The sequence below is a fragment of the Stomoxys calcitrans genome, chromosome 4 (genome assembly GCF_963082655.1).
Source record: "Stomoxys calcitrans chromosome 4, idStoCalc2.1, whole genome shotgun sequence".
Lineage (NCBI taxonomy): Eukaryota > Metazoa > Arthropoda > Insecta > Diptera > Muscidae > Stomoxys > Stomoxys calcitrans.
In genome coordinates, this window is record NC_081555.1 from 146,589,451 (window position 1) to 146,615,287 (window position 25,837).

Below are 25,837 nucleotides of genomic sequence, written 5' to 3' on the forward strand. Positions count from 1 at the left end.
CAAAATAACTTTGAATTGCGTAATAGTGCATTGCCTGAATAGTGAACAATATTTATTTAACCTGATGTCCCAGTTACGTGGCCAGTTGTTGTTGGCGTCCACCGCAATTCATTTCTTTGGCCTACATAGATAAACTGGCTAGCCAACGTAACCTGGCTAACTAAAGTAACCAAACATCCCAACAGACTTTGGTATCCAAAGTTTACTTTAAAGCGCTTCCATTGCAGTAAATTCGCCACTAGTTCAGTCAGTCATTGGAGCATACAAGTAACAAAAGTCATTGACCTGTCTTTCGGTCTGTCCAACATCTGGCTAGTGGTATTTTCCTAAAATTTTCCATGCGAATAACGAATGAAAGGAAAAGTGCACAACACAAATAGAGACTAAAAATTTTACCATGACGTTGTGGTAGATCCTCTGTGTACACCAAATGGATTGAAAAGAAAAACAAATTATATTTTTACGCTGCGAAAGACGAAGACCACCATAACCAAAGACATGAATGTTTCTTTGGCTTTTGCCAAAGTTATTACTTCAGCTTCATGCAGCTCCAATCCGATCCATGCTCTCATGTTATGCAATATTGCAATAGGCGGACAATAGCGGCGTTGGTCACTTGTTTCGCATTAACAAAACCTTACAGATGCACATGGTGAAAAGTATGCATTGGGAGGTTGATATGCCAGTGATCAATCGAACGTATTGGGTGTTATAATGACACTACATAAGACATGCATGGATTGCAAGTTTTTGAGCCAATACTGAATAAGCAACAAAATCAATGGTTTTCCTACTTACTTAATAGCAAAATGCAAAAAATCGTTTAAATGAATAGTAAGCGTGCTATGTTCGGCCGGGTTGAATCTTATAAACCCTCCACCACGAATTGCATTTGTCAAGTTCTTTGGCCCATATCTCTTTATAGGCAAACAATGGATAACGGGGCTATGCTTTTTGAGCTATGCCAAATTATGAACCGATTGGGGCCATACTTGGTTTGGCTGTCGGAGATCAAAGTGGAATTCATTGTGCAAAAGTTCAGCCAAATCGGATAAGAATTGCGCCCTGTAGTGGCTCAAGAAGTATAATCGGGAGATTGGTTTATATGGGGGCTATATCAGGTGGAGAACCGATTTAGACCATACTTTGCACAGTTCTTGGAAGTCAAAACAAACCACTTCATGCTAAATTTCAGTCAAATCGGTTAATAATTGCGCCCTCTAGCGGCTCAAGAATTGAAGATCCAAGATCGGTTGAATGGGAGCTATATTAGGTAATAAACCGATTTGAGCCATACTTGGCACAGTTGTTGACGGTCAACCCACAACACTTCATGCTAAATTTCAACCAAATCGAATAATATTTGCGCCCTCTAGAGGCTCACGATGTCAATATCCGAGAAGCTATATCAGAGGGAGCTATATCAGATTATAAACCGGTTTGAATCATTCTTGGCGCAGTTATTAGAAGTAAAAATAAAACACTTCATGCTAAATTTCAGCCAAATCAGATGATAATTGCGCCCTCTGGCTGCTCATGAAGTCAAGATCCGGGATCAGTTTATATGGGAGCTATGTAAGGTTTTGAACCGATTTATAACATACTTGGCACAGTTGTTGGAAGTCAAAATAAAATACTTGATGCAAAATTTCAGCCATATCAGATAAGAATTGCGCTTCTTAGAGGCTCAGGAAGTCTAGACCCAGATTCATGTCTGGTATTGTCCCCCTAAGTGCCGGTGTCTGTTAGCCGCGATAGCCGTGCAAAGGCATAGGAAATTGCGGCACCGATTCTTCATAAGTGAGCTCGTAGTCCTTCCTATGTGTCCCGTTATGATACCGCAAACTATACTGATCTCTTTCTTACTTCCATTCACTAATAGCCTAGTCTTTACACGATTCGGATCTTCCCATAGGATTTCCGTTGCTCTACCGACCGTTTCGCTGTTCCACAGTGTTACATGGGCGTTCGTGGTCCACACTCGTCCCGAAAGACTTCGGCTTAACCAAGTTTATTGACGGTAGTCCTCTGTCCTTCACTGCCAAATGGTCTGCTCTTTCATTCCCCCCTACTCCACTGTGGCTCGGCAACCAAACAACGTGGATCGTGCCATCCTCAGAGAAGGTTTTAATCTCCTTCTTGCACTGCAAGACTGCTCTTGACCTTACCGTCTTGGTTGTTATAGCCCTGATGACTAGTTTACTGTCCGTAAAGATTTTCACATCCGACGTTCTCGCGTTAACACCATACCACCTCACGCTTTTCGCCATCGCCCGAATATCCACCTGCAGGACCGTTTTATGGTCAGATCTCAGTCTCCAGATTCTCAATGTAGACTCTCTGGCCCACACTGTCCTCTAGCTTTCATCCATCTGTGTAGCATGATCTCCCAGATGACAATACCAGAAATCTGACAAGACTCTGCCTCTGGCAGCAGTATCTCACACTCAACCTCAATTGTCATCTAAGGTAACCAATTCGAAACCTCTTCTATTTCATCCTGGCTTCCTATTGTTGTTTCCATTATACCACGATGAAAAGTCCTGCTCCTATTCTCTATTCACTATATCGTCGCCTTAAGTGTCATAGCCGCAATGGCTGCCTCACATTTAATTTGTATAAGTCGGATAGGTAGAATAGTCTACAGTGTCCTAATGGGCGTAGTCCTCATCGCACCACCTATGCCAAGACAATATCGCAATCCACCAAACTACTGGTGGACGCTTCTGGCCCCATGTGTGAGTTAAAAGTCCCCTCGATGTCAATGCAAACCGTCAATGCGTCATCAAGGGATTCCTCTATTTTATGCACAGCCTCGTGCAGGGCAGCCTTTTGCGTCACATAACTTGCCTTGCCGGGCTTGGGTATAAATACCACCCTTGCCTCTTGCCAGGTTTTCGGAGTATGTATTTAGGTTTTAGGCAAGATGTGAAACTAGCGACTAAATGGGTCTCCAGACAGTCCTCCTCCATCTGTAGTAACACCGGAAATATTCCATCAGGACTGGGTGACTTAAATGATTGGAAAGCTCCTCAAGGCTTCCTTTATCATAATTTCCGTAATGTTAACCCTTCGATCTTCTTCATTATTCCAAGATCTTGTGGAAATGAGTTTTCATCAAAAGTCTCAACATGTCCTCCGTTGACATGGTTTTTTAGAGAAATTTTTTCATCTTGGCTGTGTCATTAAATCTATCGATCTGTTCACAGAAAAGCATCCAGAAGGCATGTTCTTGTTGTATTTCTTGAGCCGTGTGTAATACACATCCCAATAAACTTCCGCGTTTTTTACAACGTTCTCTGTTGTAAAGACTGCAGATCTCTTTCCCAATATTGCGAATCTCCTCGGTCACCCAGGGTTTTTGCTGGGACTTTTTTCCTTTCTCGAAGGGGATAACTATCTGCGAAAGACAGCACTTTCGCAGTGCTTATCCTATTGACATTGTCGTCAATGTCTTTGTGCTTGGGCAATCTAAATTATTGGTTGCCCAAAAAGTAATTGCGGATTTTTTAAAAGAAAGTAAATGCATTTTTAATAAAACTTAGAATGAACTTTAATCAAATATAATTTTTTTACACTTTTTTCTAATGCAAGCTAAAAGTAACAGCTGATAACTGACGGAAGAAAGAATGCAATTACAGAGTCACAAGCTGTGAAAAAATTTGTCAACGCCGACTATATGAAAATTCCGCAATTACTTTTTGGGCAACCCAATATCTTGTCCAAGTCTTCTTCTGGTTGTCTTCCAAATTTTGTCCAGTTTCTTTTCAACTTATTGCGGAAGCTTATGGGATTCGGTGGTGCCCATCCTGTTTTAAAACTAATGTAGCGATGGTCGAGGAAGGAGTGCTCCATGGAATATTAAGATTGGGAACCTTTGCTGAAAAAAGCTGTTCATGTCCTTAGGCAGATAAAATTCGAAGAAGAATTATAACGGTGTATATCTTAATATAGCACCCACATGACCGATCTCCCGATTTAAGGTCTGCATTTATTGCCCGATTTCATTGAAACTTGACTCAGTGAATTGTATTAGAACCTTTACACATCCTTCAGATCGATCCATATTGAGATATAACTCTCATATATACCGATCTCCCGATTTAACCTGTTGAGCCAATATAAAGCGCATTTATAGCCCTGAAATGTGGAACAGTGAGTATTATTAGATCCCTCGACGTCCTTGTCTTGTTTGACCAAAATCTAAAGTTGCTATGGGTTCATAAACGTTGTACTTTTTATACCCTACCCCACTACTGTGGTACAGGGTATTATAACTTAGTGCATTCCTTTGTAACACCCAAAAGGAATAGAGATGGACCCATTGATAAGTATACCGATCGACTCAGAATCACTTTCTGATTCGATTTAGATATGTCCGTCTGTCTGTCCATGTTAATTTGGTCGCAATTTTCATCCGATCGTCTTCAAATTTGGAACGGGCATGTGTTTCGGCCTAGAGACGAAGCCTATTGAAATTGGAAAATATCGGTTCAGATTTGAATATAGCTCCCATATATATTCTTCCGATTTACAGTAACACTGCAATAAAATGGTCAGTTAACCGATTCATTCGAAATTTGGTAGAATAGATTTTCTTACGATTCCAGACATTACTGGCGAATTTCATAGAAATCGGTTCAGATTTGGATATAGCTCCAATATATATGTTCGTCCGATTTGCAGTAATAATGCAATAAAATGGTCATTTGTTAACCGATTCTCTTGAAATTTGGTGGGAATGATTTTCTCTTGACTTTTGAGATTACTGGTGAATTTCATAGAAATCGGTCCAGATTTAGATATAGCTCTCATATATATTGGGTTGCCAAAAAATAATTGCGGATTTTTCATATAGTCGGCGTTGACAAATTTTTTCACAGCTTGTGACTCTGTAATTGCATTCTTTCTTCTGTCAGTTATCAGCTGCTACTTTTAGCTTGCTTTAGAAAAAAAGTGTAAAAAAAGTATTAAAAAAGTATATTAAAAATACATTTACTTTCTTTTAAAAAATCCGCAATTACTTTTTGGGCAATATATAGCTCGATTTTCACTTCTAGAGCCACTGCAAGCGCATTTATTGACCAATCTTGCCAAAATTTTGCACAACGCTTTCCGCAATCACTACCACAATATCTGAGAAGTTTGCTTAAAATCGGTTCAGATTTAGATATAGCTCCAATATACATGGTCGTCCGATTTTGAGAAATATTACAATAAAGTGCTCATTTGTTAACCGATTGTCTTGGAATTTGGCAGGAAGGATTTTCTTATAACTCTCAACATAACTGGTGAATTTCATAGAAATCGGCCCAGATTTAAATATAGCTGCCATATATGTATTTCGTCCGATTTTCACTCCAGGTGCCACTGCAAGCGCATTTATTGACCAATCTTGCCAGAATTTTGCACAACGCTTTCCTCGACGACTACCACAATATCGGAGAAGTTTGCTCGAAATCGGTTCAGATTTAGATATAGATTGGGGTTATTTGCAATAATGTTGTCATTTGTCAACCGTAGTTAATACAGTTTGGCCATATTTAGAATTGGATATAGCTCCCACATTGTACTTTTAAGGTAGGTGTAGGGTATTATACAGTCGACTTTTGCCCTTCCTTACTGGTTTTTATCAGATTTTGTTTAAATGTGCTGAAATCTATATCCGAGGAAGTAGGTATCCAAAGTTCGACCCGACCGAGCTTAATACCTGATTATTTTTAGCTTTTTTTAATGAATTTATAAAAGACCTTTCGTCGCTTATTCATCTGATATTGGCAAATAAAACAACTATTGAAATATATTTCCGTTAGTACTTCCATGCTTGACACGTAAGAATTTTGGCACTTGAATTGAAAATAAATTTAAAAATTTCTTTGGCCAATTTATATTTGATTTGTCAATCAATTGCATTTATATTCCGCTTAATAAAATACGAACGACAGTTTGTTTATAAATGGCAATTTTTTATTGCTTCATTAACAATAAAAATCTATGTTAATGACATTGTCCAAAAGGTTTTGGCAACTTGTCCAGCAAATCCGCTGCACTTATTTTCGCCACTGTTGGTGTTATGCCAAACTTTTCATTTGATGATTGTTTAGACATTTATTTTTGATTGCCTCTTTGCAAATGACTTTAGTTTGTGCAAATCAAACGCATGCCAATATTTTTTCAGTTGATTAATATGCGGTATGATCGTGTTGACAAGTGTTAAAAAATTAGCCAATTTTTTTATTATGTACACATGTAACCCAGTAATAGTGGGCCACACACTATCATCGATGATGGCACTATGCTTTATTGGTAGGTATATAAAATGTAGAAATTATCTTAGGCAAGAAACTTTAATGCACTTTAAAAAAAAATATTTTTGGTATAAATTAACTTTAATGATTTTTTGAGCAAGCGGCGTATTTGAGTAATATTTGTAAGCATGGTGAATATGTAGGTCTTTGAAAGTGTCTCCGTAGGTCAGGTACATACTGAAAAACATGATGGCTGTTTAGGAGTTTCATCGTAATACGTTTGGTGTTAAAAATCGATTACACCCGGACGACCTTCAGTAGGGGAAGAAGTCAATCGTGGGGCTCGGGTGGAAGATGTGATTATAGTACGCTCAATCCAAACTCGATACAGAATTTTAAACAGACCACCAAGTGTAAAATTGCAGCCAATCGTTTCAAATTCGCGCCCTCCAATAGCTCAAGAAGTAAAATTTGTGAAGCGATTATATGGGAGCTACATCACGGAGCGATGACAGTGGGATTTAAGAACGGATAGAAATAACTCTTTGAAATTTAAAAGTGTAAGTGTAGTCGATATCATGTACAAAATTCCACAGCTCTAGGTGGCCGGTGCCTATGGGCAGGGCCCTAAATTTGCTCAACTCCTCATTTCGAAAAATTATTCGGGCTGCCAAATCATAAGTTTTGGCCCGATTTTCAGAATTTTTTTTTTGCTAGGTAGTGCTCAAAAATCCCGTTTCGGGCAAAGATAATTTCAAAATCGGCATTTAGTAAATTTGCTGTGTAGGCTACAAATATTGTTCGGGGCAAAAACTTTTTTCCATGGGACATATGAAGTAAAAGAAGTAAAAAGGGGTTAAGTTCGGCCGGGCCGAACTTTGGATACCCACCACCTCGGATATATATGTAAACCACTTTTCGTCAAAATCCCGTGAAAATGCATACCTTATGCCCCATAGCAGCTATATCGAAATATTTTCCGATTTGGACCAAATACTTATAAGTAAGTCATTGTTCAATTGTGTATATCCAAATATTGGTCTTTTTAGTAGCTATATCTAAAAATAAACCGATCTGAACCATATACTACACGGATGTCGAAGAGCCTAACATAAGTCACTGTGTCAAAAATTTCAATAATTGAGCCTTTTATAGGGACAAGATTTTAAATCGAGATATTGGTCTTTATGACAGCTATATACAAATCTGGATCGATTTGGGCCAAGTTGCTGAAAATATGTCGAAGAGCCTAACACAACTCAATGTTCCAAAATTTCGGCGACATCGGATAATAAATGCGCCTCGGATAATAAATGACCCCAAAACTTTAAATCGAGAAATCGGTCTATATGGCAGCTATATTGAAATCTGGATCGATCTTTGCCAAATTGAAGAATGAAGTCGAAGGGCCTAACACATCTCACTGTCCCAAATTTTGGTGACATCGGACAATAAATGCGCCTTTTATCCGCCCAAAACCTTGAATCGAGACTGGCTGCTATATCAAAATCTGGACGGATTTGTGCCATATTGCAGAAGTATGTCGAAAGGCTTAATCTAACTCACTGTCCCAAATTTGGGCGACATCGGACAATAAATGCGCCTTTTATGGGCCTAAGACCCTAAATCGGTGGATCGGTCTACATGGCAGCTATATCCAAATCTGGACCGATCTAAGCCAAATTGACGAAGGATGTCGAATGGCCTAAGACAACTGACTGTCCCAAATTTCAGCAAAATCGGATAATAAATGTGGCTTTTATGGGCCTAAGACCCTGAACCAAAGGATCGGTCCATATGGCAGCTATATTTGGACCCATCTGAGCCAAATTGACGGAGGATGTCGAAGGTTCTAATACAACTCACAGTCTCAAACTTCAGCAGAATCGGATAATAAATGTGGCTTTATAGGCCTAAGACCCTAAATCGGAGGATCGGCCTATATGGCAGCTATATTTGGACCGATCTGAGCCAAATTGACGGAGAATGTCGAAGGGCCTAAGACAACTCACAGTCTCAAACTTCAGCAAAATCAAATAATAAATGTGGCTTTATAGGCCTAAGACCCTAAATCGGAGGATCGGCCTATATGGCAGCTATATCCAAATCTAGAACGATCTGAGCCAAATTGACGGAGGATATGGAAGGTTCTAATACAACTTACTGTCCTAAATTTCAGCAAAATCTGATAATAATTGTGGCTTTTATGGGCCTAAGACCCTAAATCGGAGGATCGGTCTATATGGCAGCTAAATCCAAATCTGGACCGATCTGGTCCATATGGGGGCTATATCAAGATATAGTCCGATATAGTCCATCTTCGAACTTAACCTGCTTATGGACAAAAAAAAGAATCTGTGCAAAGTTTCAGCTCAATATCTCTATTTTTAAAGACTGTAGCGTGATTTCAACAGACAGACGTGATTTCAACAGACAATATGTTATCTTTACAAACGACGAAGAAACAAGTAAAATCGTGCTAAGTTCTGTTAAAAAATTTTACAAACTAAATTTAGTTGAAGGGCATAATTTTATTCTACATACCAAAATTCTGTCAAACCAGAAAAATTAAACCTTCTAGGAACCGAACAAGGATAATCGAGAGACCGGTTTATATGGGAGCTATATCAGGTTATAGACCGATTTGGACCGTACATGGCACAATTGTTGAAAGTTAAGACAGAACACCGCACGCAAAAGTTCAGCCCAATCGGACAAAAATTGTGGTTTCCAGAGGCTCAAGAAGTCAAATCGGGAGATCGATTCATATACATAGGAGCTATAACAGGTTATAAACCGATTTGGACCGTACTTGGCACAGTTGTAAGAAGTCATAAGGGAACACTATGTGCAAAATTTGAGCCAGTTTAGATGAAAATTGTGGCTTCTAGAGGCTCAAGAAATCAAATCGGGAAATCGGTATATATATGGGAGCTATATCAGGTTATAGACCGATTCGTACCGTACTTAACACAGTTGTTTGAGATCATAACAGAATGCGATGTGCAAAATTTCACCCAAATAGGAAGAAATTGCGGATTCCAGGGAGTCAAGAAGTCATATCGAAAGATCGGTTTATATGGGAGCTATATAAATATCTGAACCGTTGTGCCCCATTTGCAATCCGCAACGACCTACATCAATATTAAGTGTCTGTGCAAAATTTCAAGCGCTAGCTTTATGCGAAATATAGTCCTAAAATGCGATTCATAGTGGAGGGTATATAAGATTCGGCCGATCGAACTTAGCACGCTTTTACTTGTTTTACTTTCGAACTATATAACTTTTAACTGAATTATCGGAGGTTGATGCATACTGCAGCAAAGTCATTGCAAATCGTCATCAATCCAAATCATGCATCAAAATGAAAGTCGAACAACAAATGTCTTCATAAGTCGCCAAAGCCAATCTCTGCAAAAAATTAAAAAAAAAAATAAAATTTAAAAGTCGAATATCCCCTAAACCAAAAGAGATATTGTAAACTTGAAGCGGAACTTGTAGGAATTTTTGATCACTATCCAAAAAAAAAAAGAAAATTTGAAAAACGGACTACAAATAAAAATTTGACAGCCCGAACTTTAGGGCCCTGCCAAGAGGCCCCCGGACCACCATGAGCACCCTACACGCGCTGTCATTTGCCGCATCTATAAGCATTTATATAGAATATATTGTTTACAATTGCGCCCGTAGTCCTCTGTGTTCCGTTATGATGCCGAAAGCTATACTGATCTCCTTCTGACTACCTTTCAGTATTAGCCTCGGATTCCTGCACGGTATAGCTGTGAGCACCACACAGGCTGGAGCATTGAGGTCCGATCTGTGTGGTGTTCATTGCTGTCACGAGGAGCTAAGCTGCGAGCTACCGGGCGCGTCCACAGGTTGCGGATAATGGAATGCTCCGTACGGAGTAGCAGCAACGGCAATCGCGGAAAATCAGCGATATCGAGCAGAGAGTCTCAGTGAGAGGCCGGGCGGCACCGGCTCTTGCACAAATACTGAGTGCCTATCATGCTCGATATGACAAGGGGAGTGATTGGCGTCTTTAAATAACCAATGACCACTTTGTTCCCGCGGCGATCGGTATCGGTGGACCGGAATGAACTTGCTCACCTACAGGAGCTTGACGAGGATCGCCACCTTCACATGAAAATGTGACTACAACAACAACATTAGCCTCGGATTCACCAAGTTAATGTTGGCCTTTGACCTTCACGGCCAAGTCGTCGGTATCTTCTCTCCCTCTTACTCCACTATGGCATGGCACCCAACGATGCGGGTTGTGCCATCGTCAGAGAGGGCTTAAATCTCATGGTTGTGATTGTCCTGATGGGCATTCTACTGTCCCTAAACATGTTTACATTTAACTTCCCAGTTTAACACCATACTACCTTGTATATTCCGTTATCTCCGGCTCCAAGACCGTATTATGTTCAGTTATTCGGAAACAGCTATCAGTCCCTGGATCCTCAATATAGACCCCAGGCTCACTCTGTCCTTTAATTTTGATCTATCCATGTTGCTTGAACTTCTAAATGGTCATATCAGATTTCCGTTAATCCAAGACTGTGCCTCTGGCAGCAATGCCTGGCACTGGACTTCATGTGTCGTCTCAGGGATCCGTTACTAAACGTCTTCCATTCCATCCAAATTTCTTCGATTATTCTGCGTCTCGATTTTAACGCGATGTTATAAACTGCTCCTATACTCTATCCGTTCTTCAATCTCTTTGAGTCTCATAGCCACAGTTGCGCCCTTGCCTATTCTGTATGTTAATGGGCCGGACATCTAGAATAGTTTTCAGTAACCTGCTACGCGTGCTCCCATCGCCCTACATATAACAAGACTAAATGTTCTCTTAAGCTGATTTTTTTTCTTATGTTGCACTTCTTTTCCATGGTAGCCCACCAAACTACTGTGGTCAAAGTTTGTCTTATCACGCTCTCGCATTCAGGACCCATTTTGAGCCTATGAACCATAGTATCCAACATCTTTAATCCTTCTCAAAACGCACCTCTATGTGATACTACCAGTTCAGTTTTCTGCCCATGATCACTCCCTAGTATTTGAACTTATCAGATGTCTAAACCGTTCTATTGAAGAGACCGATTTCAGACTTCTCTCGGTTTACACGGGATCCAACATCTGTAATCCTTCTGAGAACGCTCCTGAATGTGACATTTGCAATTCAGTTTTCTTTCCAAGATCACTCCTTAGATATCTAAATCCTTCTATAGAGGAAACGTGGTGCGCCCACCTTAATCTTCCTTTTGAACAGGCAGATTTCAGTCTTCTCTGGCTTAACATTTAGAACCCTAGGTCTAGCCGAGTCGTATGCCATCTCCAAGATCCCTTCGGTACTTCTTCATAGCTGATTCGGATCCTTACCTCTTAAAAGTATTATAACATCATCTGCGTAGCAGACAGATTCAAATCCCTCCCCCGTGGTGTGCTCACTGCCACTTTCTACCATATCCTTACGTCATGGTACCCACAAACTATCCACCAGTTCATTAGCATGTGGTTTATACAGTGTCAAAGGAAAAATTTCCATTAAAAAAATTACATATTCAATTAAAACAATGATTTAACATTTTTGAAAACTCCAATTAATTTTATAATTGATCCATTTAAAATTTTAATTAAATTTTTAATTGATCCAATTACATTTTTAATTGAAATGAAAAAATATGATATATTTTTCTGTGTAACATATCTCCTTAGTTTTTAGGAAAATCTCTCGAAGAACCTACTGTATTGAACAGATTTTTTGATTTAACTTAGACTGAAAACCATATTTTCTCTCATTTCAGAAACCGCCATGGGCGTATCGAAGAAAACACAAGACAAATCCGGTTACGAATATGCCTTGGCCGTTATGAAGATGTGTGATATTCTCCACTTGAGACATCGTAGTTTGTTCCTGCGCAGTGAATTCATCTTCACCCTCTCCAAATACTACAAAGAGCAAGGCAGACTTCTAGACATTATACATGGCCTCACAAAGAAAGTCATCAAATACAAGAAGGAAGCATTTAAAATGGGCACCAGAGGATCTTTGGCCAAATATGAGTGGACAGAAAATGGTGAACTAATAACGGAAAGTTTAAATGGCAATGGCAATGGCAATGCCCAGAAGGAGGAAAAGGTAAAAGATGAGAAAGTTACTACTGTCGAAGGTTTATCTTTTGGCCAAGCTGAAGGCTTAAAAGACGACCTGGATGTGGATGACAATAATGTGGGTGAAAAGAAGCGTTTGGCATTTTTGGATTTACTCTTGGAGAGTGCACAAAATGGAGCAACTATAACGGATACAGAAATCAAGGAACAAGTGGACACCATTATGTTTGAGGGTCATGACACCACTGCTGCTGGATCATCTTTCTTCCTCTCCTTGATGGGCATACATCAGCATATACAAGATCGGGTTATTGATGAATTGGATGAGATTTTCCAGGGTTCCGATAGACATTGCACATTCCAAGATACATTGGAAATGAAATATTTGGAGAGATGTCTAATGGAAACATTGAGAATGTATCCACCAGTGCCATTAATTGCCCGTGAATTGCAGGAAGATTTGAAATTGGCCTCGACGGATCATGTCATACCAAGGGGAGCTACAATCACAGTAGCTACCATCAAGTTGCATCGCAATCCTTTGGTCTATAAGAATCCCAATGTTTTCGATCCCGATAACTTTTTACCCGAACGTCAGGCGAATCGTCATTATTATGCATTTGTTCCCTTCTCGGCTGGACCAAGAAGTTGTGTGGGTGAGTTCAAGGGAAATTTTCGGACGAAAATTAATAAAATAATAATTGTAATTGTTAAAAATTACTAAGCAATATAAATGTATTTTATTGCAGGTCGCAAATATGCCATGCTAAAACTGAAGATTCTCCTTTCCACCATTCTGCGTAACTATCGTGTCTATTCTGATCTTACCGAAGAGGATTTCCGATTACAGGCGGATATTATACTGAAGCGTGAGGAAGGTTTTCGTGTGCGCCTCAAACCCCGCAAACCACAAGCATCGATGAAATCACCCACACCCACCAACACAGCGGCACCTACTATGTCTTGAACCAATTAGTATTTGCAGCTATTTAGACTTTTAAATTTTTAATATAAAAAAAGAAAACTTTTCCTTTCTCTATTATTTTTACGTATATATTATTTTTAAAACAAAAATCATACTTTTTAGTTTTACTTAATTTTTGGTTTATTTGTTTTTTTTTTATTTTGATATTCATATATGTTCGCTATAAAATTTGTAGTTATGAATTTATTTAAGAAAACACTTTATGGTAATGTGTGGGTAAAAAATCTTAGATTGTTAAAAAATGCCAATAATTGAATTATATTTTGGAAAATAATCTCCTTCCCGGGATAGACATGTATTGCTGTAAATTTTAGAAATTGAAAAAAAAACAGAAAAATTTACTAAAATAAACTATGAATTCAACGAAATTTTGGAAATTTTATTTAATGCTATCAATGTTTGCGTATAGTCAGAAAATCGAATATTTTTTTTAAGGTAAACGGGAGAGGCGCCATCTATAAGCTGTCCTTGGCAATATTAGTAATGAATCTTTAAAAGCTATTTTTTCTTTGGTCGACTTTGGACCGTAGGAGGCTTAAAATGAAGGTTCCACCATCATGTAAAAAGGCATAAAGTTCGGCCGAGCCAAACTTTGGATACCCACCACCTCGGGTATGCATGTAAACCATGTTTCATCATAATCCGATAAAAAATGCATAATTTCTGCCCCCATAGCAGCTATATGGAAATATGGTCCCATTTGGACCAAAATCGGCACGGAAATTGGGTGGTCTAATAAAAACAAGTCATTGTTCAATTTTGTAGACCAAAATGTTGTTCTATCCAATATCCAAATATAGACCGATCCGAACCATATCCGACACGGATGTCGAAAAGCCTAACATAGGGCACTGTGTCAAATTTCAGCGAAATCGCATTATAAATGCGCTTTCGTGGGCCCAAGACATGAAATCAAGAGATCGGTCTATATGGCAGCTATATCCAAATTTGGACAGATCTGGGCCAAATTGAAGAACGATGTCGGAGACACTAACACAACTCACTGTCCCAAATTTCGGCGACATCTAACAATAAATGCGCCTTTTATGGACCCAAAACCTTTAATCGAGAGATCGATCTATATGGCAGCTATTTCAAATCTGGACCGATCTAAGAAGACTCTAGTGTGATTTCAACACACAGACAGTCAGACGAACAGACGGACGGACACGACTGATCAAGAATATATATACTTTAGAGGGTCGGAGATGGATATTTCGATGTGTTGCAAACGGAATGACAAAATGAATATACCCTCATTCTTCAAAATATTTTTCATGGAAATCAAATTTTGGCAAACATTTTTATACCCACCACCGACGGATGGGGGTATATTCATTTTGTCATTCCGTTTGCAACACATCGAAATATCCATTTCCGACCCTATAAAGTATATATATTCTTGATCAGCGTAAAAATCTAAGATGATCTAGACATGTCCGTCCGTCTGTCCGTCTGTCTGTTGAAATCACGCTACAGTCTTTAAAAATGGAGATATTGAGCTGAAACTTAAGTTCGAAGGTTAAGTTCGAAGATGGGCTATATCAGACTATATCTTGATATAGCCCCCATATAGACCGATCCGCCGATTTAGGGTCTTAGGCGAATACAAGCCACATTTATTCTCCGATTTTGCTGAAATTTGGGACAGTAAGCTGCGTTAGGCCCTTCGACTTCTTCCATCAATATGGCTCAGATCGGTCCAGATTTGGATATAGCTGCCATATAGACCGATCCTCCGATTTAGGGTCTTAGGCCCATAAAAGTCACATTTATTATCCGATTTTGCTGAAATTCGGGACAGTGAGTTCTGTTTGGCCTTTCGACATCCTTCGTCAATTTGGCCCACATCGGTTCAGATTTGGATATAGCTGCCATATAGACCGATCCTCCGATTTCGGGTCTTAGGCCCATAAAAGCCACATTTATTATCCGATATTGCTGAAATTCGGGACAGTGAGTTGTCTTAGGCCCTTCGACATCATCCATCAATATGGCTCAGATCGTTTCAGATTTGGATATAGCTGCCATATAGACCGATTCTCCAATTCAGGGTCTTAGGCCCATAAAAGCCACATTTATTATCCGATTTTGCTGAAATTCGGGACAGTGAGTTGTGTTAGGCCCTTCGACATCCTTCGTCAATTTGGCTCAGATCGGTCCAGATTTGGATATAGCTGCCATGTAGACCGATCCTCCGATTTAGGGTCATAGGCCCATAAAAGCTACATTTATTACCCGATTTTGCTGAAATTTGGGACAGTGAGTTGTGTAAGGCCCTTCGACATCCTCCGTTAATTTGGCTCAGATCGGTTCAGATTTGGATATAGCTGCCATATAGACCGATCCTCCGATTTAGGGTCTTAGGCCCATAAAAGCCACATTTATTATCCGATTTCGCTGAAATTTCGGACAGCTCGGCTCAGATCGGTTCAGATTTGGATATAGCTGCCATATAGACCGATTCTCCAATTCAGGGTCTTAGGCCCATAAAAGCCACATTTATTATCCGATTTTGCGAAAATTTGGGACAGTGAGTTGTATTAGGCCCTTCAACATCCTACGTCAATTTGGCTCAGATCGGTCCAGATTTGGATATAGCTGCATATAGACCGATCTCTCGGTTTTAGGTTTTGGGGCCATAAAAAGCGCATTTATTGTCCGATATTGCCGAAATTTGGGACAAAGAGTTAAGTTAAGCCCCTCCACATATTTCTGCAATTTGGTCTAGATCGATCAAGATTTGCATATAGCTGCCATAAAAACCCATTATGAATTTTCGACTGGATTTTGAGGAAAGGTGGTTCACATATATATCCGAGGTGGTGGGTATCCAAAGTTCGGCCCGGCCGAACTTAACGCCTTTTTACTTGTTTTTTGAACACTAAACTTTTAAAATATTTTAAGAGAAATTTAATTTTGACGAAATTTTTATGAAAATTTAATTCTGACAACATTTTTATTAACATTTTATTTTGGCAAACTTTTATGAAAATTTAATTGATTTAATAAAATTTATTAAACATTCTCTACCATGTGTGGAACGGATTTTCAGAATGAGCCTAGCATTGTCCTACATACCAAGGGCATGGAGAGAGGTCATGGTGGTCTTTATCCCCAAAGCGGGAAAAATAAACCACATCAAAACAAATTACTAAGGCCAGCAATGCCCAGCCCTTTACGGTAGTGTTGATGGCAAGTCACACGCAATATATTTATACCCACCGGCACAGGATAGGGGGTATATTCATTTAATCATTCCGTTTGCAACACATCGAAATATCCATTTCCGACCCTACAAAGTGTATATATATTTCGGATCGTCGTATAATTCGAAGACGATTAAACAATGGCAGTGTGTCTGTCTGTCAGTCCGTCTATTGTTGTCACTCTACGGCCTTCAAAAACTGAGATGTTGAGCTGAAATTTGACACAAACACGTCTTTTTGCTGCACGCACTACGTTCTACGTTCTTGAACGGGCCAAATTTGACCATATTTGGATATAGCTGCTATATAGACCGATCTACCGATAAGGGTCTGAAGCTCATAAAAGATTTATTTGTTAACCGATTTCGCTGAAATTTGAAACAATGAGTTGTTTAAAACTTCCCAACATCCAATATATGGTTCAGATCGGACTATATTAAGATATAGCCGCCATAAAGACTGATCTGCCGATTAAGAGTCTGAAGCCCATAAAAGCTGCATTTATCATCCCATATCGTCGAAATTTGAAACAGTGAGTTGCTTTAAGCCTCCCGACATCCGATCCAAATATGGTTAAGATAGGACTATATTTAGATATAGCTGTCATATAGACCGATATGCCGGTATAGGGTCTTAAGCCAGTGACAGGTCGATTCCGCTGAAATTTGAAACAGTGAGTTGTTTTAAGCCTCCCGTCATTCAATCCAATATGGTTCAGATCGGAATTTATACAGATATAACTGCCATGAAGACAGATCTGCCGATTTAGTGTCTGAAGCCCATAAAAGCTGCATTATCCGATTACACTGAAATTGTAAAAAGTGAGTTGTTTTAAGCCACCGGACATCTGACCCAAATATGGTTAAGATCGGACTATATTTAGATATAGCTGTCATATAGACCAATCTTCCGGTTAAGAGTCTGAAACCCATAAAAATTTTATTTATACTCGATTTCGTTGAAATTTTAAATAGTGAGTTATTTAAAGCTTCCCGACAACCGATCCAAATATAATCAAGATCAGACTATATAGATATAGCTGCCATATAGACCGATATTGCAATTAAGGGTCTTAATTCCATAAAAAGCTGATTTATTGCTTGATTTCGCTGCAACTGTTACTTGTATAAGATCTCTCGGGACCTGAATATAATATGATCCAGACAAGCCCCTATTTAGATATATCTATGGATATGGTAGAGGAGTTATAATAAACAAGTAAACAAAACATTACAATTTCAGCCAAATCGAACAAAAATTGCGGCTTGTAAGGGCGCAAGAAGTCAAATCGGGCGATCGGTTTATATGGGAGCTATATCAGGTTATAGACCGATTTGTACCGTTCTTGGCACAGTTATTGGAAGTCATAACAGAACACTACATGGAAAATTTCAGGCAAATCGGACCGAAATTCCGGTTTCCAGCCGGTTGTATGTACTGGATTGACCCGATGAATTCCTTCATCGGCAAGGGCTGCCGCCTCAGTGTACCACACATTGCTACTACAACTACAACTACAACAACAACTATATGCAAAATTTCCGCCAAATCAGACAAAAATTGCGGTTTCCAAGAGCTTAAGACGACAAATCGGGAGATGGGTTTATATGTATGGGAGCTTTATCATGTTCCTGACCGATTTTGACCGTTCTTGCAAAATTTCAGCAAAATTGGATGAAAATTGAGGCACAAGAAGTCAATTCGGGAGATCGCTTTATATGGCAGCTATATCCAAATCTGAACCGATATGGCCCATTTGCAATCCCCAACAACCTACGTCAATATTAAGTATATGTGCAAAATTTCAAGCGGCTAGCTTTACGCGTTCGACCTCCATCGTGATTTCGACAGACGGACGGACGGACGGACATGGCTATTTCGACTCAGAATGACGAGACGATCAAGAATATAACACTTTATGGGGTCCTAAACAATATTTCGAGGTGTTACAAACGGAATGAATAGATTAGTATACCCCCATCCTATGGTGTAGAGAGACGGTCCATGAAGTGGGAAGAAGTCTCACGAACTAAAGGAGTTCGGTATCGAGTAGTGAGTCTCAGTTACAGGCCGGGCGGCACCGGCTCTTGCTTAAATACTGAGTGACAATGATGGTCGACATTACAAGCCAAGTTATTGGCGGTTTTCTGTAACCAATTGCCATCATGTTCCTGCTGCGATCGGTTGTATGGACCGGAACCAGCTCGCCCACCTAAGGAGCTTGACGAGGATTGCTACCTCCACATGCAAAGGTGGCTACAAAAAGAACAACAACACTGATATGTATCGAAATCAGGGGAGCTTTAAAGTCCACAGCGCAGGTAGGTTTAAAGCGTTACTGAATATGCAGCTTCTTGAGATACATATTCGGAACTCTACAGCCAAGGTTAAGGTTGAGGGAACTTAGCGTTCTAGATATTTTAAATGATCAAGGCCGATTTAAGATAGGATCATCAGGATTTGTTTTCCCGGAAGAGAGGAGTGGGAGACGTATGCTGTGTTTAAAGAGGATAAAATGCCAGTCTTCACAGATGGCTCGACTTCGGCATGTCGTTGATACTGCCGGAACAATGTACCATCTTTCAGGCAGAGGTTTATTTACCAGTTCCTTAGCATATGGTTTATCCAGTCTCTAAGTCTAACCGGTACTCGTCTACGGATTGGAGCAGTGTGTCGATCCTCGCATTTTTAAAAGCCCCCTTTATGTCATACTGCCAATGTGTACGTCTTGCCATCGAATGATTCTTCTATATTACCGTACCGGGCGGCCTCTACCGACCTTCCGTTAACATAGGTATCCTGATTGCATCTATTCAGGATGCCTATTCGCTGGATATCCTACTCTTTATCGTAGTATCCGCAGTGCGTTTTAGGTGGAAAGGCCGTAAGGCTTTTAGATCTATAAGTCTTTGGTGTCGCATAATTTGCCTTGCCGGGCTTGGGTAAAAATACCACCCTTGCCTCCTGCTAGGCAATATATGTCTGCTATTAAACAATCTACAACCAATGCCATATTCACAACGTATTGTACCCACATCTTTAAAATTGTGTGGAAACCTTATACATATATGTTCATACTTTTTTGAAGCTTAAAAATTTGTGGACACGTTTATTGTAAAAAAAATATAAATTTTTAAAAATTATGGAAAATTGCACAAAAATGTATAAATAATGATTTTTTTTTTTTACAAAAATGGAATAGTAAGAAAGTGACAAACAAAAATCTCCTGTTCAAAGGCGCATTACATTGATTTCATTTGAGCCATCAACTCATCCAAGCTCACATCTGCAGTGGACACGGTATTTTCATTCGATATTTCTTGAGCGGCGGGTGCTTCATAGGCTAAACGTAAACCCTCGGAAACATTTGGGTTTTCAGATTTTGTTGTTGTTTCCATGGGCTGTGAATCATCAACTAATTCAATGCCCCATTCGTTGTCATCATGTAGTTGTTGGTCAATTTCCTCCACCACTTCTTCTTTCACAGGTTTGGGTTTCGCAGCAAACTCTTTTTGTCGAACCAAACAATGTCTATCATCGCATTGTGGATTTGGTTTTAAAGTCATCTTGGGGAAGAAATCATTCATGGCATTGTAACCCAAATAATCGGAAACTTCACCAAAGTTAAGCAAATATTTTAAAGTATTCTGCACCAACATGCCTGCCGTTATGCCCATAGTGGTGGGTAAAGATGCTGCGCACACACCTTCACGTTTTAGAGTTTTCTCGTCAATATTCTCTGCCACCACCAGGGGTGGAGCACATGCAAAACAAGCCGTTTCGCCGGGACGTATAAATTGTATATGACCAGAGACAGCATTTTCTGAAACTCCAGATTCAAACCAATTTAGGGAGAGTTCATTACATGCTGTGTTTATGGCCATTCTGGCCTCAAAGTTGTCCACACAACTCAAAACCAAATCAACAGGTTGACCTGCCTGCAAACCACCATGAGCAATGGTATCCAGAAACTTGTCAAAAGATTCCACCGTTGTTATGTTATAATTGTGAGTCTCAATGGAAACATCCGGATTAATGAAAGTCAAAGTTTTGGCAGCTGCTTTTACTTTTGAGAGACCAGCCTGGTCCGGGGTGAAGAACAAACGATTCATATTGGCCAATTCAACTTTGTCATAATCGAAGAGAATCAGCTTGCCAACGCCACAACGTGTCAACATATCAGCAGTAACACTACCAACACCACCTACACCCACCACTGCCACTGCCTTGTCTCGTATCCTTTCGTACTCCTTTACAATTCCCATGCGTTGGAGAGCCATCAAACGACTATAGGGATTTGAGTCCACAACCTCTGCAGACATTATTTCAATACGTTGGCGTGCCTGTTGATTTTCCGAGCGCTGTTGTTCCAGCTCCTGCTTGAGTTCGAGTAATTTAGCCTGTAATTCCTCGATGGCAGACATTTTTAGTAAGTTTAGTAAGTTTTTAACGAAAAAATAAATTAAAACTAAATATTTGTCTTCGTGTCACTTCAAAAACAACTAAGTTGCCCAAACAGTGTCAAATAACTATGATGAACAGCTGAGAAAGTAGATTAGACGAAACGTAACGTAATACGGAGAAGGGAATAGAATGTGCATCCCAGTTGAGATATCTTTACACATAAAGGCTTGATTCGGAATTTTTAAGGAATTGAGGATGCTGTGAAAAGGTTTGCTATGTTTTATTTTAGTGCTATATAGTGCAAATAACAATTAACCGTTTCTTATTATCTGTTATTACATATTATCGATAACTTACCAGCATAACTTATGCAGAACATTTGACTTGTACTGGTTAGGACTAAAATAAAACCCAGCAATTGTTGTTGTTGTTGTAGCCACATTTTCATGAGGAGTTGGCGATCCTCGTCAAGCTCCTGTAGGTGAGCAAGTTCGTTCCGGTCTAAAGGACCGATCACGGCGGGAACAGGGTGGTCATTGGTTATTTAAAGGCGCCAATACCCGCCTTGTCGTATCGAGCATTAAAGGCACTCAGTATTTGTGTAACTATGAGAGTGCTAAAGGCCTTAACAGAATAAGCACGTTGAGGGGCGTTGCGTTGAAAATAGCAACTCTGCAAACAATTGTCAAAATATCAAATCGCAGAAGATAACAATTTTTTTAGCTTTGACAACTAAAAACATTACTTACGTGTGGCAACAAAGAATGATGCATCAAAGTTGAAACATTTTTAATTTTTCCGCATTGCTTTTGTGGGAAATGTGTGCAGAGTTGAATTTTTGCAATGTAAAGCTCAAAAACAAATCTCAAACGTTCATTCTGTTTCGGCCTTCAGAGGCTGGTAAAGGATAAAATTATATGATTTACAAATCTCATAGTGTTAGTCCCCTTTTGTCAATACGTACTTTTCTGTTTCTCCCTGAGAACCATCATAAGCAACCATGTCGGTTTATTATTGAAAATCAACCCTGTGTCGCGTTGTCACTATTTTCCGACATTTATTTATTTATTCCTTGCATATTTTAAAGAAAAAACTAGAAAAAATTCCATTAAAATAATGTCTAAACCTAATGAAAAACCACAATTCGTGGAAGAGGTATGTAAAAGTTCATAAAATACCCTCAGCATAATTCTTTTGAAGCAAAACTTGCTAAGCTCAGATACCACGTCATGGTTTTGCGAATTGAATGCTGCTTGTACAGTGTCTGTGATTCTTAGCAGGTGGCTCAGAAAATATGTAACAAAAAAGCCATTTTTCTTTAGGAGGTGAAAATAAACAAATGGGACGCCACTGCCGTGAAACATGCGCTCGATGATGCTGTTAAAAATGCCTTATTCTCAAGCCGTCCCCAATTGAAGGAACAGTTTGGACTTATTAACACCCGCTTGATATTCTGCACATTGGCTGTCGGGGTTGCGGTCTTAGCACATTGCTGGGACTTTACACATCCATTTCCAGAGTCAAAGCCTGTTTTGATGTTATGCGTCATTGCCTATTTTGCTTTAATGGGTATCCTAACATTGCACACAACATTCCGTGAAAAGGGCACCTTTGCTGTGGCCATTGAAAAGACTTCCAACGGATCTCAAAGAACTTGGGAAGCTAGTTCGGATATGCAAAAATACGATGATAAGTACACTTTAGTTCTTTCCGTAAAGGATTCCAAGTCTTTGAGGGAAGCAACTAGTGTAAAATCATGTGCACAGTTTATTGATGTGAATGGCTTTGTTGTCGACAAACAGGTGGCCAACGAAGTGAATCGTCTATTTAATTCCCTATCAGCTGAGAAAAAAGAAAAATAGCTTGTAAAAGAACACACTGACGAGACGTGCGTTCTTAAAGAAAATGAATATGATTTGATGTTAGATACGAACACAAATATATTAAGTGTTTAATTGAAATGGAATGAAAAATAAATAAATGTAACATTAAAAGAACCCAAATTAAAAAATGTAAAGAGTAGTTATTGTAATATATGAATCTTAAATGTATGACCTTCACATTAATTTTGTGACTGTCGAAAACCGTAGCTTATAGAAGATCAAAATTTTGTATACTCCATATGCAATATTTTTGAAGAATTTTCTTGTTTTTCAATCTGGATAGACTTTTCGATGAACCTTAAATTGTTACTTAGTCTTAGAAATCCCGAGGTGACACTCAGCGCTTGGCCCTGAAAATTATGTTCCTTATGATAAATCTCTAATAAGATCTAACCGTAAAAAACCTATCTCCGAATTATACCCTTTCGTTTGTAATTGAAATCATTCAGTATATTGGTATTGTTTATAAAAGATATTTATTCTGCTTATTGAGAGCAACTTAATTTCTATAGATATTTCCAAAGAATTCATAATTCCCAGTGTTTTATAATATTTTCGTCATTAGCAAAAGGTTCGTTTGAGAGGGCTCCAAAAGGTTTTACCACTAACAAAGTCATAAGTGCTAAATATGGCAAAAATGAACTAAAAAACATTGACAAATTATGCCTTGCTTTGGAAAATTATATCCGATGGCTTACGAAATGGCATTATTTCTTTGACCTTCCACCTTTAGAATACGAGCTCTTTTGTGGCTTCTCCTCATCACTTGTGGATATCTTAGCGTCAGGTTCGTCTTGTTCAGACTCCTCCTGCTTCAAAGGTGATACGTCGGAGGAAACAAGCTTAAGATGCTTCTTTATAACTTCAGCCATGTCTTCAGCAGCTGGGAATTTTTGTGCTCGTGGAGTGCGCTTTATACCCGTCCAAATGAGATTGCGCTGGTCAACGTCATCGGAGGGTTCCATTGATATGGCTACTTCAAATGCACCTCTTCTCGGAGGACCATCGGAATTAACACACAACTGTAATTCTATATTAGATTTTAGAGGGGTTAACAAATTAACAATCTCACGGTGCAATGCTTCTGCCCGTCTTTTAAACACGGATCAGGAACGACAGCATTCTACATAAAGAACTGGAAAGTTTTTCTTTAATTTCGGTGGTTCATCTGATGCCTTGGATTTTTTGGTAGCTGATGATTTAGAAGCATCCTATAAAATTAAAATAAAAAATTGAGAAACATTTGTCTTTCCATGTATTTTATATACTTACCACACTAGTGGCTCCTCTTTTCCTTTTCGGGGGCATATTGTGTTAGTTTTTAGACGTTTTAATGAAATGTTCGTACTGAATGAATTGTATGCTCAAAAGATGCTATTGACTTACGCGCTCAAATTAATTTTTTGTAATGCAGCTGTTTGTCACAGGGCAGACTTTACACTGTATAATCAAGGACACCCTGTGTTCGCAATGTCAACTGTACAGTGTTGTATCTAATTACACACAGAAAAAATTAACGGGGGCACTATACACATCTGGCGAAATGTGTATAGGCTCACAGATGTTAGGCACTATGTAGATGGGTCATAGGCTCGAAATGGGGCCTGAATCCGAGGATAGTCTATTTGACATACAAATACCTGAGATTAACCTTGAAGTCGAGTGCGAGGAACTGCTGCTATCGGCACAGTCTTGGATTGACGGAACCCTGGTATTGCCATCTGAAAGATCATGTTATACGGATGGATCAAAACTAGAGGACAGATTTGGCCTGGGGGTCTACATTGAGAACTCAGGAATGGATATCTGTTTTAGACTGCCTGGCCATAATACGGTCCTGTAGGCGGAGATCCGGGCGATCCCGGAATGCGTGAAATGGTGTGGTGCCAACGCGAGGACGTCAATTGTGAACAACTTTACGGAAAGTAAAAATACTATATGGGCAATAACAACCAGGACGGTAAGATCACGAACAGTCTTGGAGTGTTCGTGATCTTACTGTTTGCTGCTGGGCCATAATGGTCCGAGTTAAGGGAATGGGCGACGTATGCTCATGTAACATTGTGGAACATCAAAACCTTCGGTAGGACTGCGAAAATCCCATGGGATGAAAAGAAGTAAGAAGGAGGTACCATAACGGGACACATAGGACTACGAACACACTTAAATAAAATCGGTACGGCAAGTGATAGCATATGTAGGGCATGCGGGGAAGATGATGAGACGTTGAAACATTTCCTTTGTCATTGCCCGGCTTTCGCATCTAACAGATATCGGCACTTAGGTGGAGACATGAACCAACTTAGGGGAGTGGTACTGAAAACATTTAAGGATTTTGTAAGTTGCTCGGAATTCCTAACTTAAATTTTTTTTGAGGTTACTTTATAGTTTTTAGAGCGCACAACAAGACCATTACTGGCTTAGGTATATTTCCATAGTGGCATGGGGCGGATTATTATCTGCATCCACTTTTCAACCATACCTAACCTAAGATTATTTCAACGAGTAGAAATCAAACAGGGTGATTCAAAACTTGTTGTGAATGAAGAAAAAAGATGATTTAGCCAGTTTGACGGTATTAAAATGTCAGATTTTTGTTCACATTCTCTATGTTGTTATCTTATTTTTCGCATATTCTCTGCTCATGTACGCACACGTATACACCCAGGCACACAAACTTCTTTGCCCGTGTTGGCAAACCGCCAATCAGCTTGATGACAAGATGGCGGATGGCACCATATGACTTGTGGTTATTGTACAAATGAGACCACCTTTAATTGTTTCGCCATGTCAACTTTGTATTATATTTTGTTTTTGAATTATAATTTTTTTTACAAAAATGTTAACGCTTTGCTGTTTACTTGTGTTTTTTAAAGTTTTTGTATTCTCTCACTGCCTTTTTCTCACTTCTCTAAAGAAAGAAGCAAAAGAAAACGTCTGATTTCTAATCGCTGTAACTCAAAGCCATTTTCATAGAGAACTATAAGACAT

At 39.3% G+C, this 25,837-nt stretch overlaps 4 protein-coding genes across 5 annotated transcripts in view; 2 read left to right on the plus strand and 2 right to left on the minus strand.

Annotated features, from left to right (window-relative positions):
* The window catches only part of LOC106082684 (cytochrome P450 4g15), a 29,849-nt gene extending 16,131 nt beyond the window's left edge, over nucleotides 1-13,718 (plus strand). Inside the window, exons 4-5 of the mRNA XM_013245347.2 lie at nucleotides 12,059-13,021; nucleotides 13,115-13,718. Of these exons, the coding sequence (XP_013100801.2) occupies nucleotides 12,059-13,021; nucleotides 13,115-13,332 (1,181 nt within the window). The 3' untranslated portion in view covers nucleotides 13,333-13,718. The remainder of the gene's footprint in view (nucleotides 1-12,058; nucleotides 13,022-13,114) is intronic.
* A 5,925-nt stretch (nucleotides 13,719-19,643) lies between these two features.
* On the minus strand, nucleotides 19,644-21,083 carry LOC106082665 (ubiquitin-like modifier-activating enzyme 5). Its single transcript, XM_013245315.2, has one exon. The coding sequence runs from the start codon at nucleotides 20,981-20,983 to the stop codon at nucleotides 19,802-19,804; it is 1,182 nt and encodes a 393-aa protein (XP_013100769.2). The 5' UTR covers nucleotides 20,984-21,083; the 3' UTR covers nucleotides 19,644-19,801.
* An 881-nt stretch (nucleotides 21,084-21,964) lies between these two features.
* LOC106082668 (signal peptidase complex subunit 2) lies at nucleotides 21,965-22,980 on the plus strand. Its single transcript, XM_013245317.2, has 2 exons — nucleotides 21,965-22,118; nucleotides 22,286-22,980. The coding sequence occupies exons 1-2, from the start codon at nucleotides 22,080-22,082 to the stop codon at nucleotides 22,823-22,825; spliced, it is 579 nt and encodes a 192-aa protein (XP_013100771.1). The 5' UTR covers nucleotides 21,965-22,079; the 3' UTR covers nucleotides 22,826-22,980.
* Nucleotides 22,981-23,303: 323 nt separating this feature from the next.
* LOC106082669 (selenoprotein BthD-like) lies at nucleotides 23,304-24,267 on the minus strand. Of its 2 annotated transcripts, XM_013245320.2 has the most exons (3): nucleotides 24,119-24,267; nucleotides 23,545-24,057; nucleotides 23,304-23,488 (listed from the first exon to the last, which is right to left on the minus strand). In XM_013245320.2, exons 1-2 carry the CDS (start codon nucleotides 24,152-24,154, stop codon nucleotides 23,554-23,556), a joined length of 540 nt encoding a protein of 179 aa, XP_013100774.1. In that variant the 5' UTR covers nucleotides 24,155-24,267; the 3' UTR covers nucleotides 23,304-23,488; nucleotides 23,545-23,553. The 2 variants fall into 2 exon arrangements, with proteins under 2 accessions (XP_013100774.1, XP_013100772.1); XM_013245318.2 differs by having other exon boundaries at nucleotides 23,304-24,057.
* Between the last annotated feature and the right edge of the window lie 1,570 nt (nucleotides 24,268-25,837).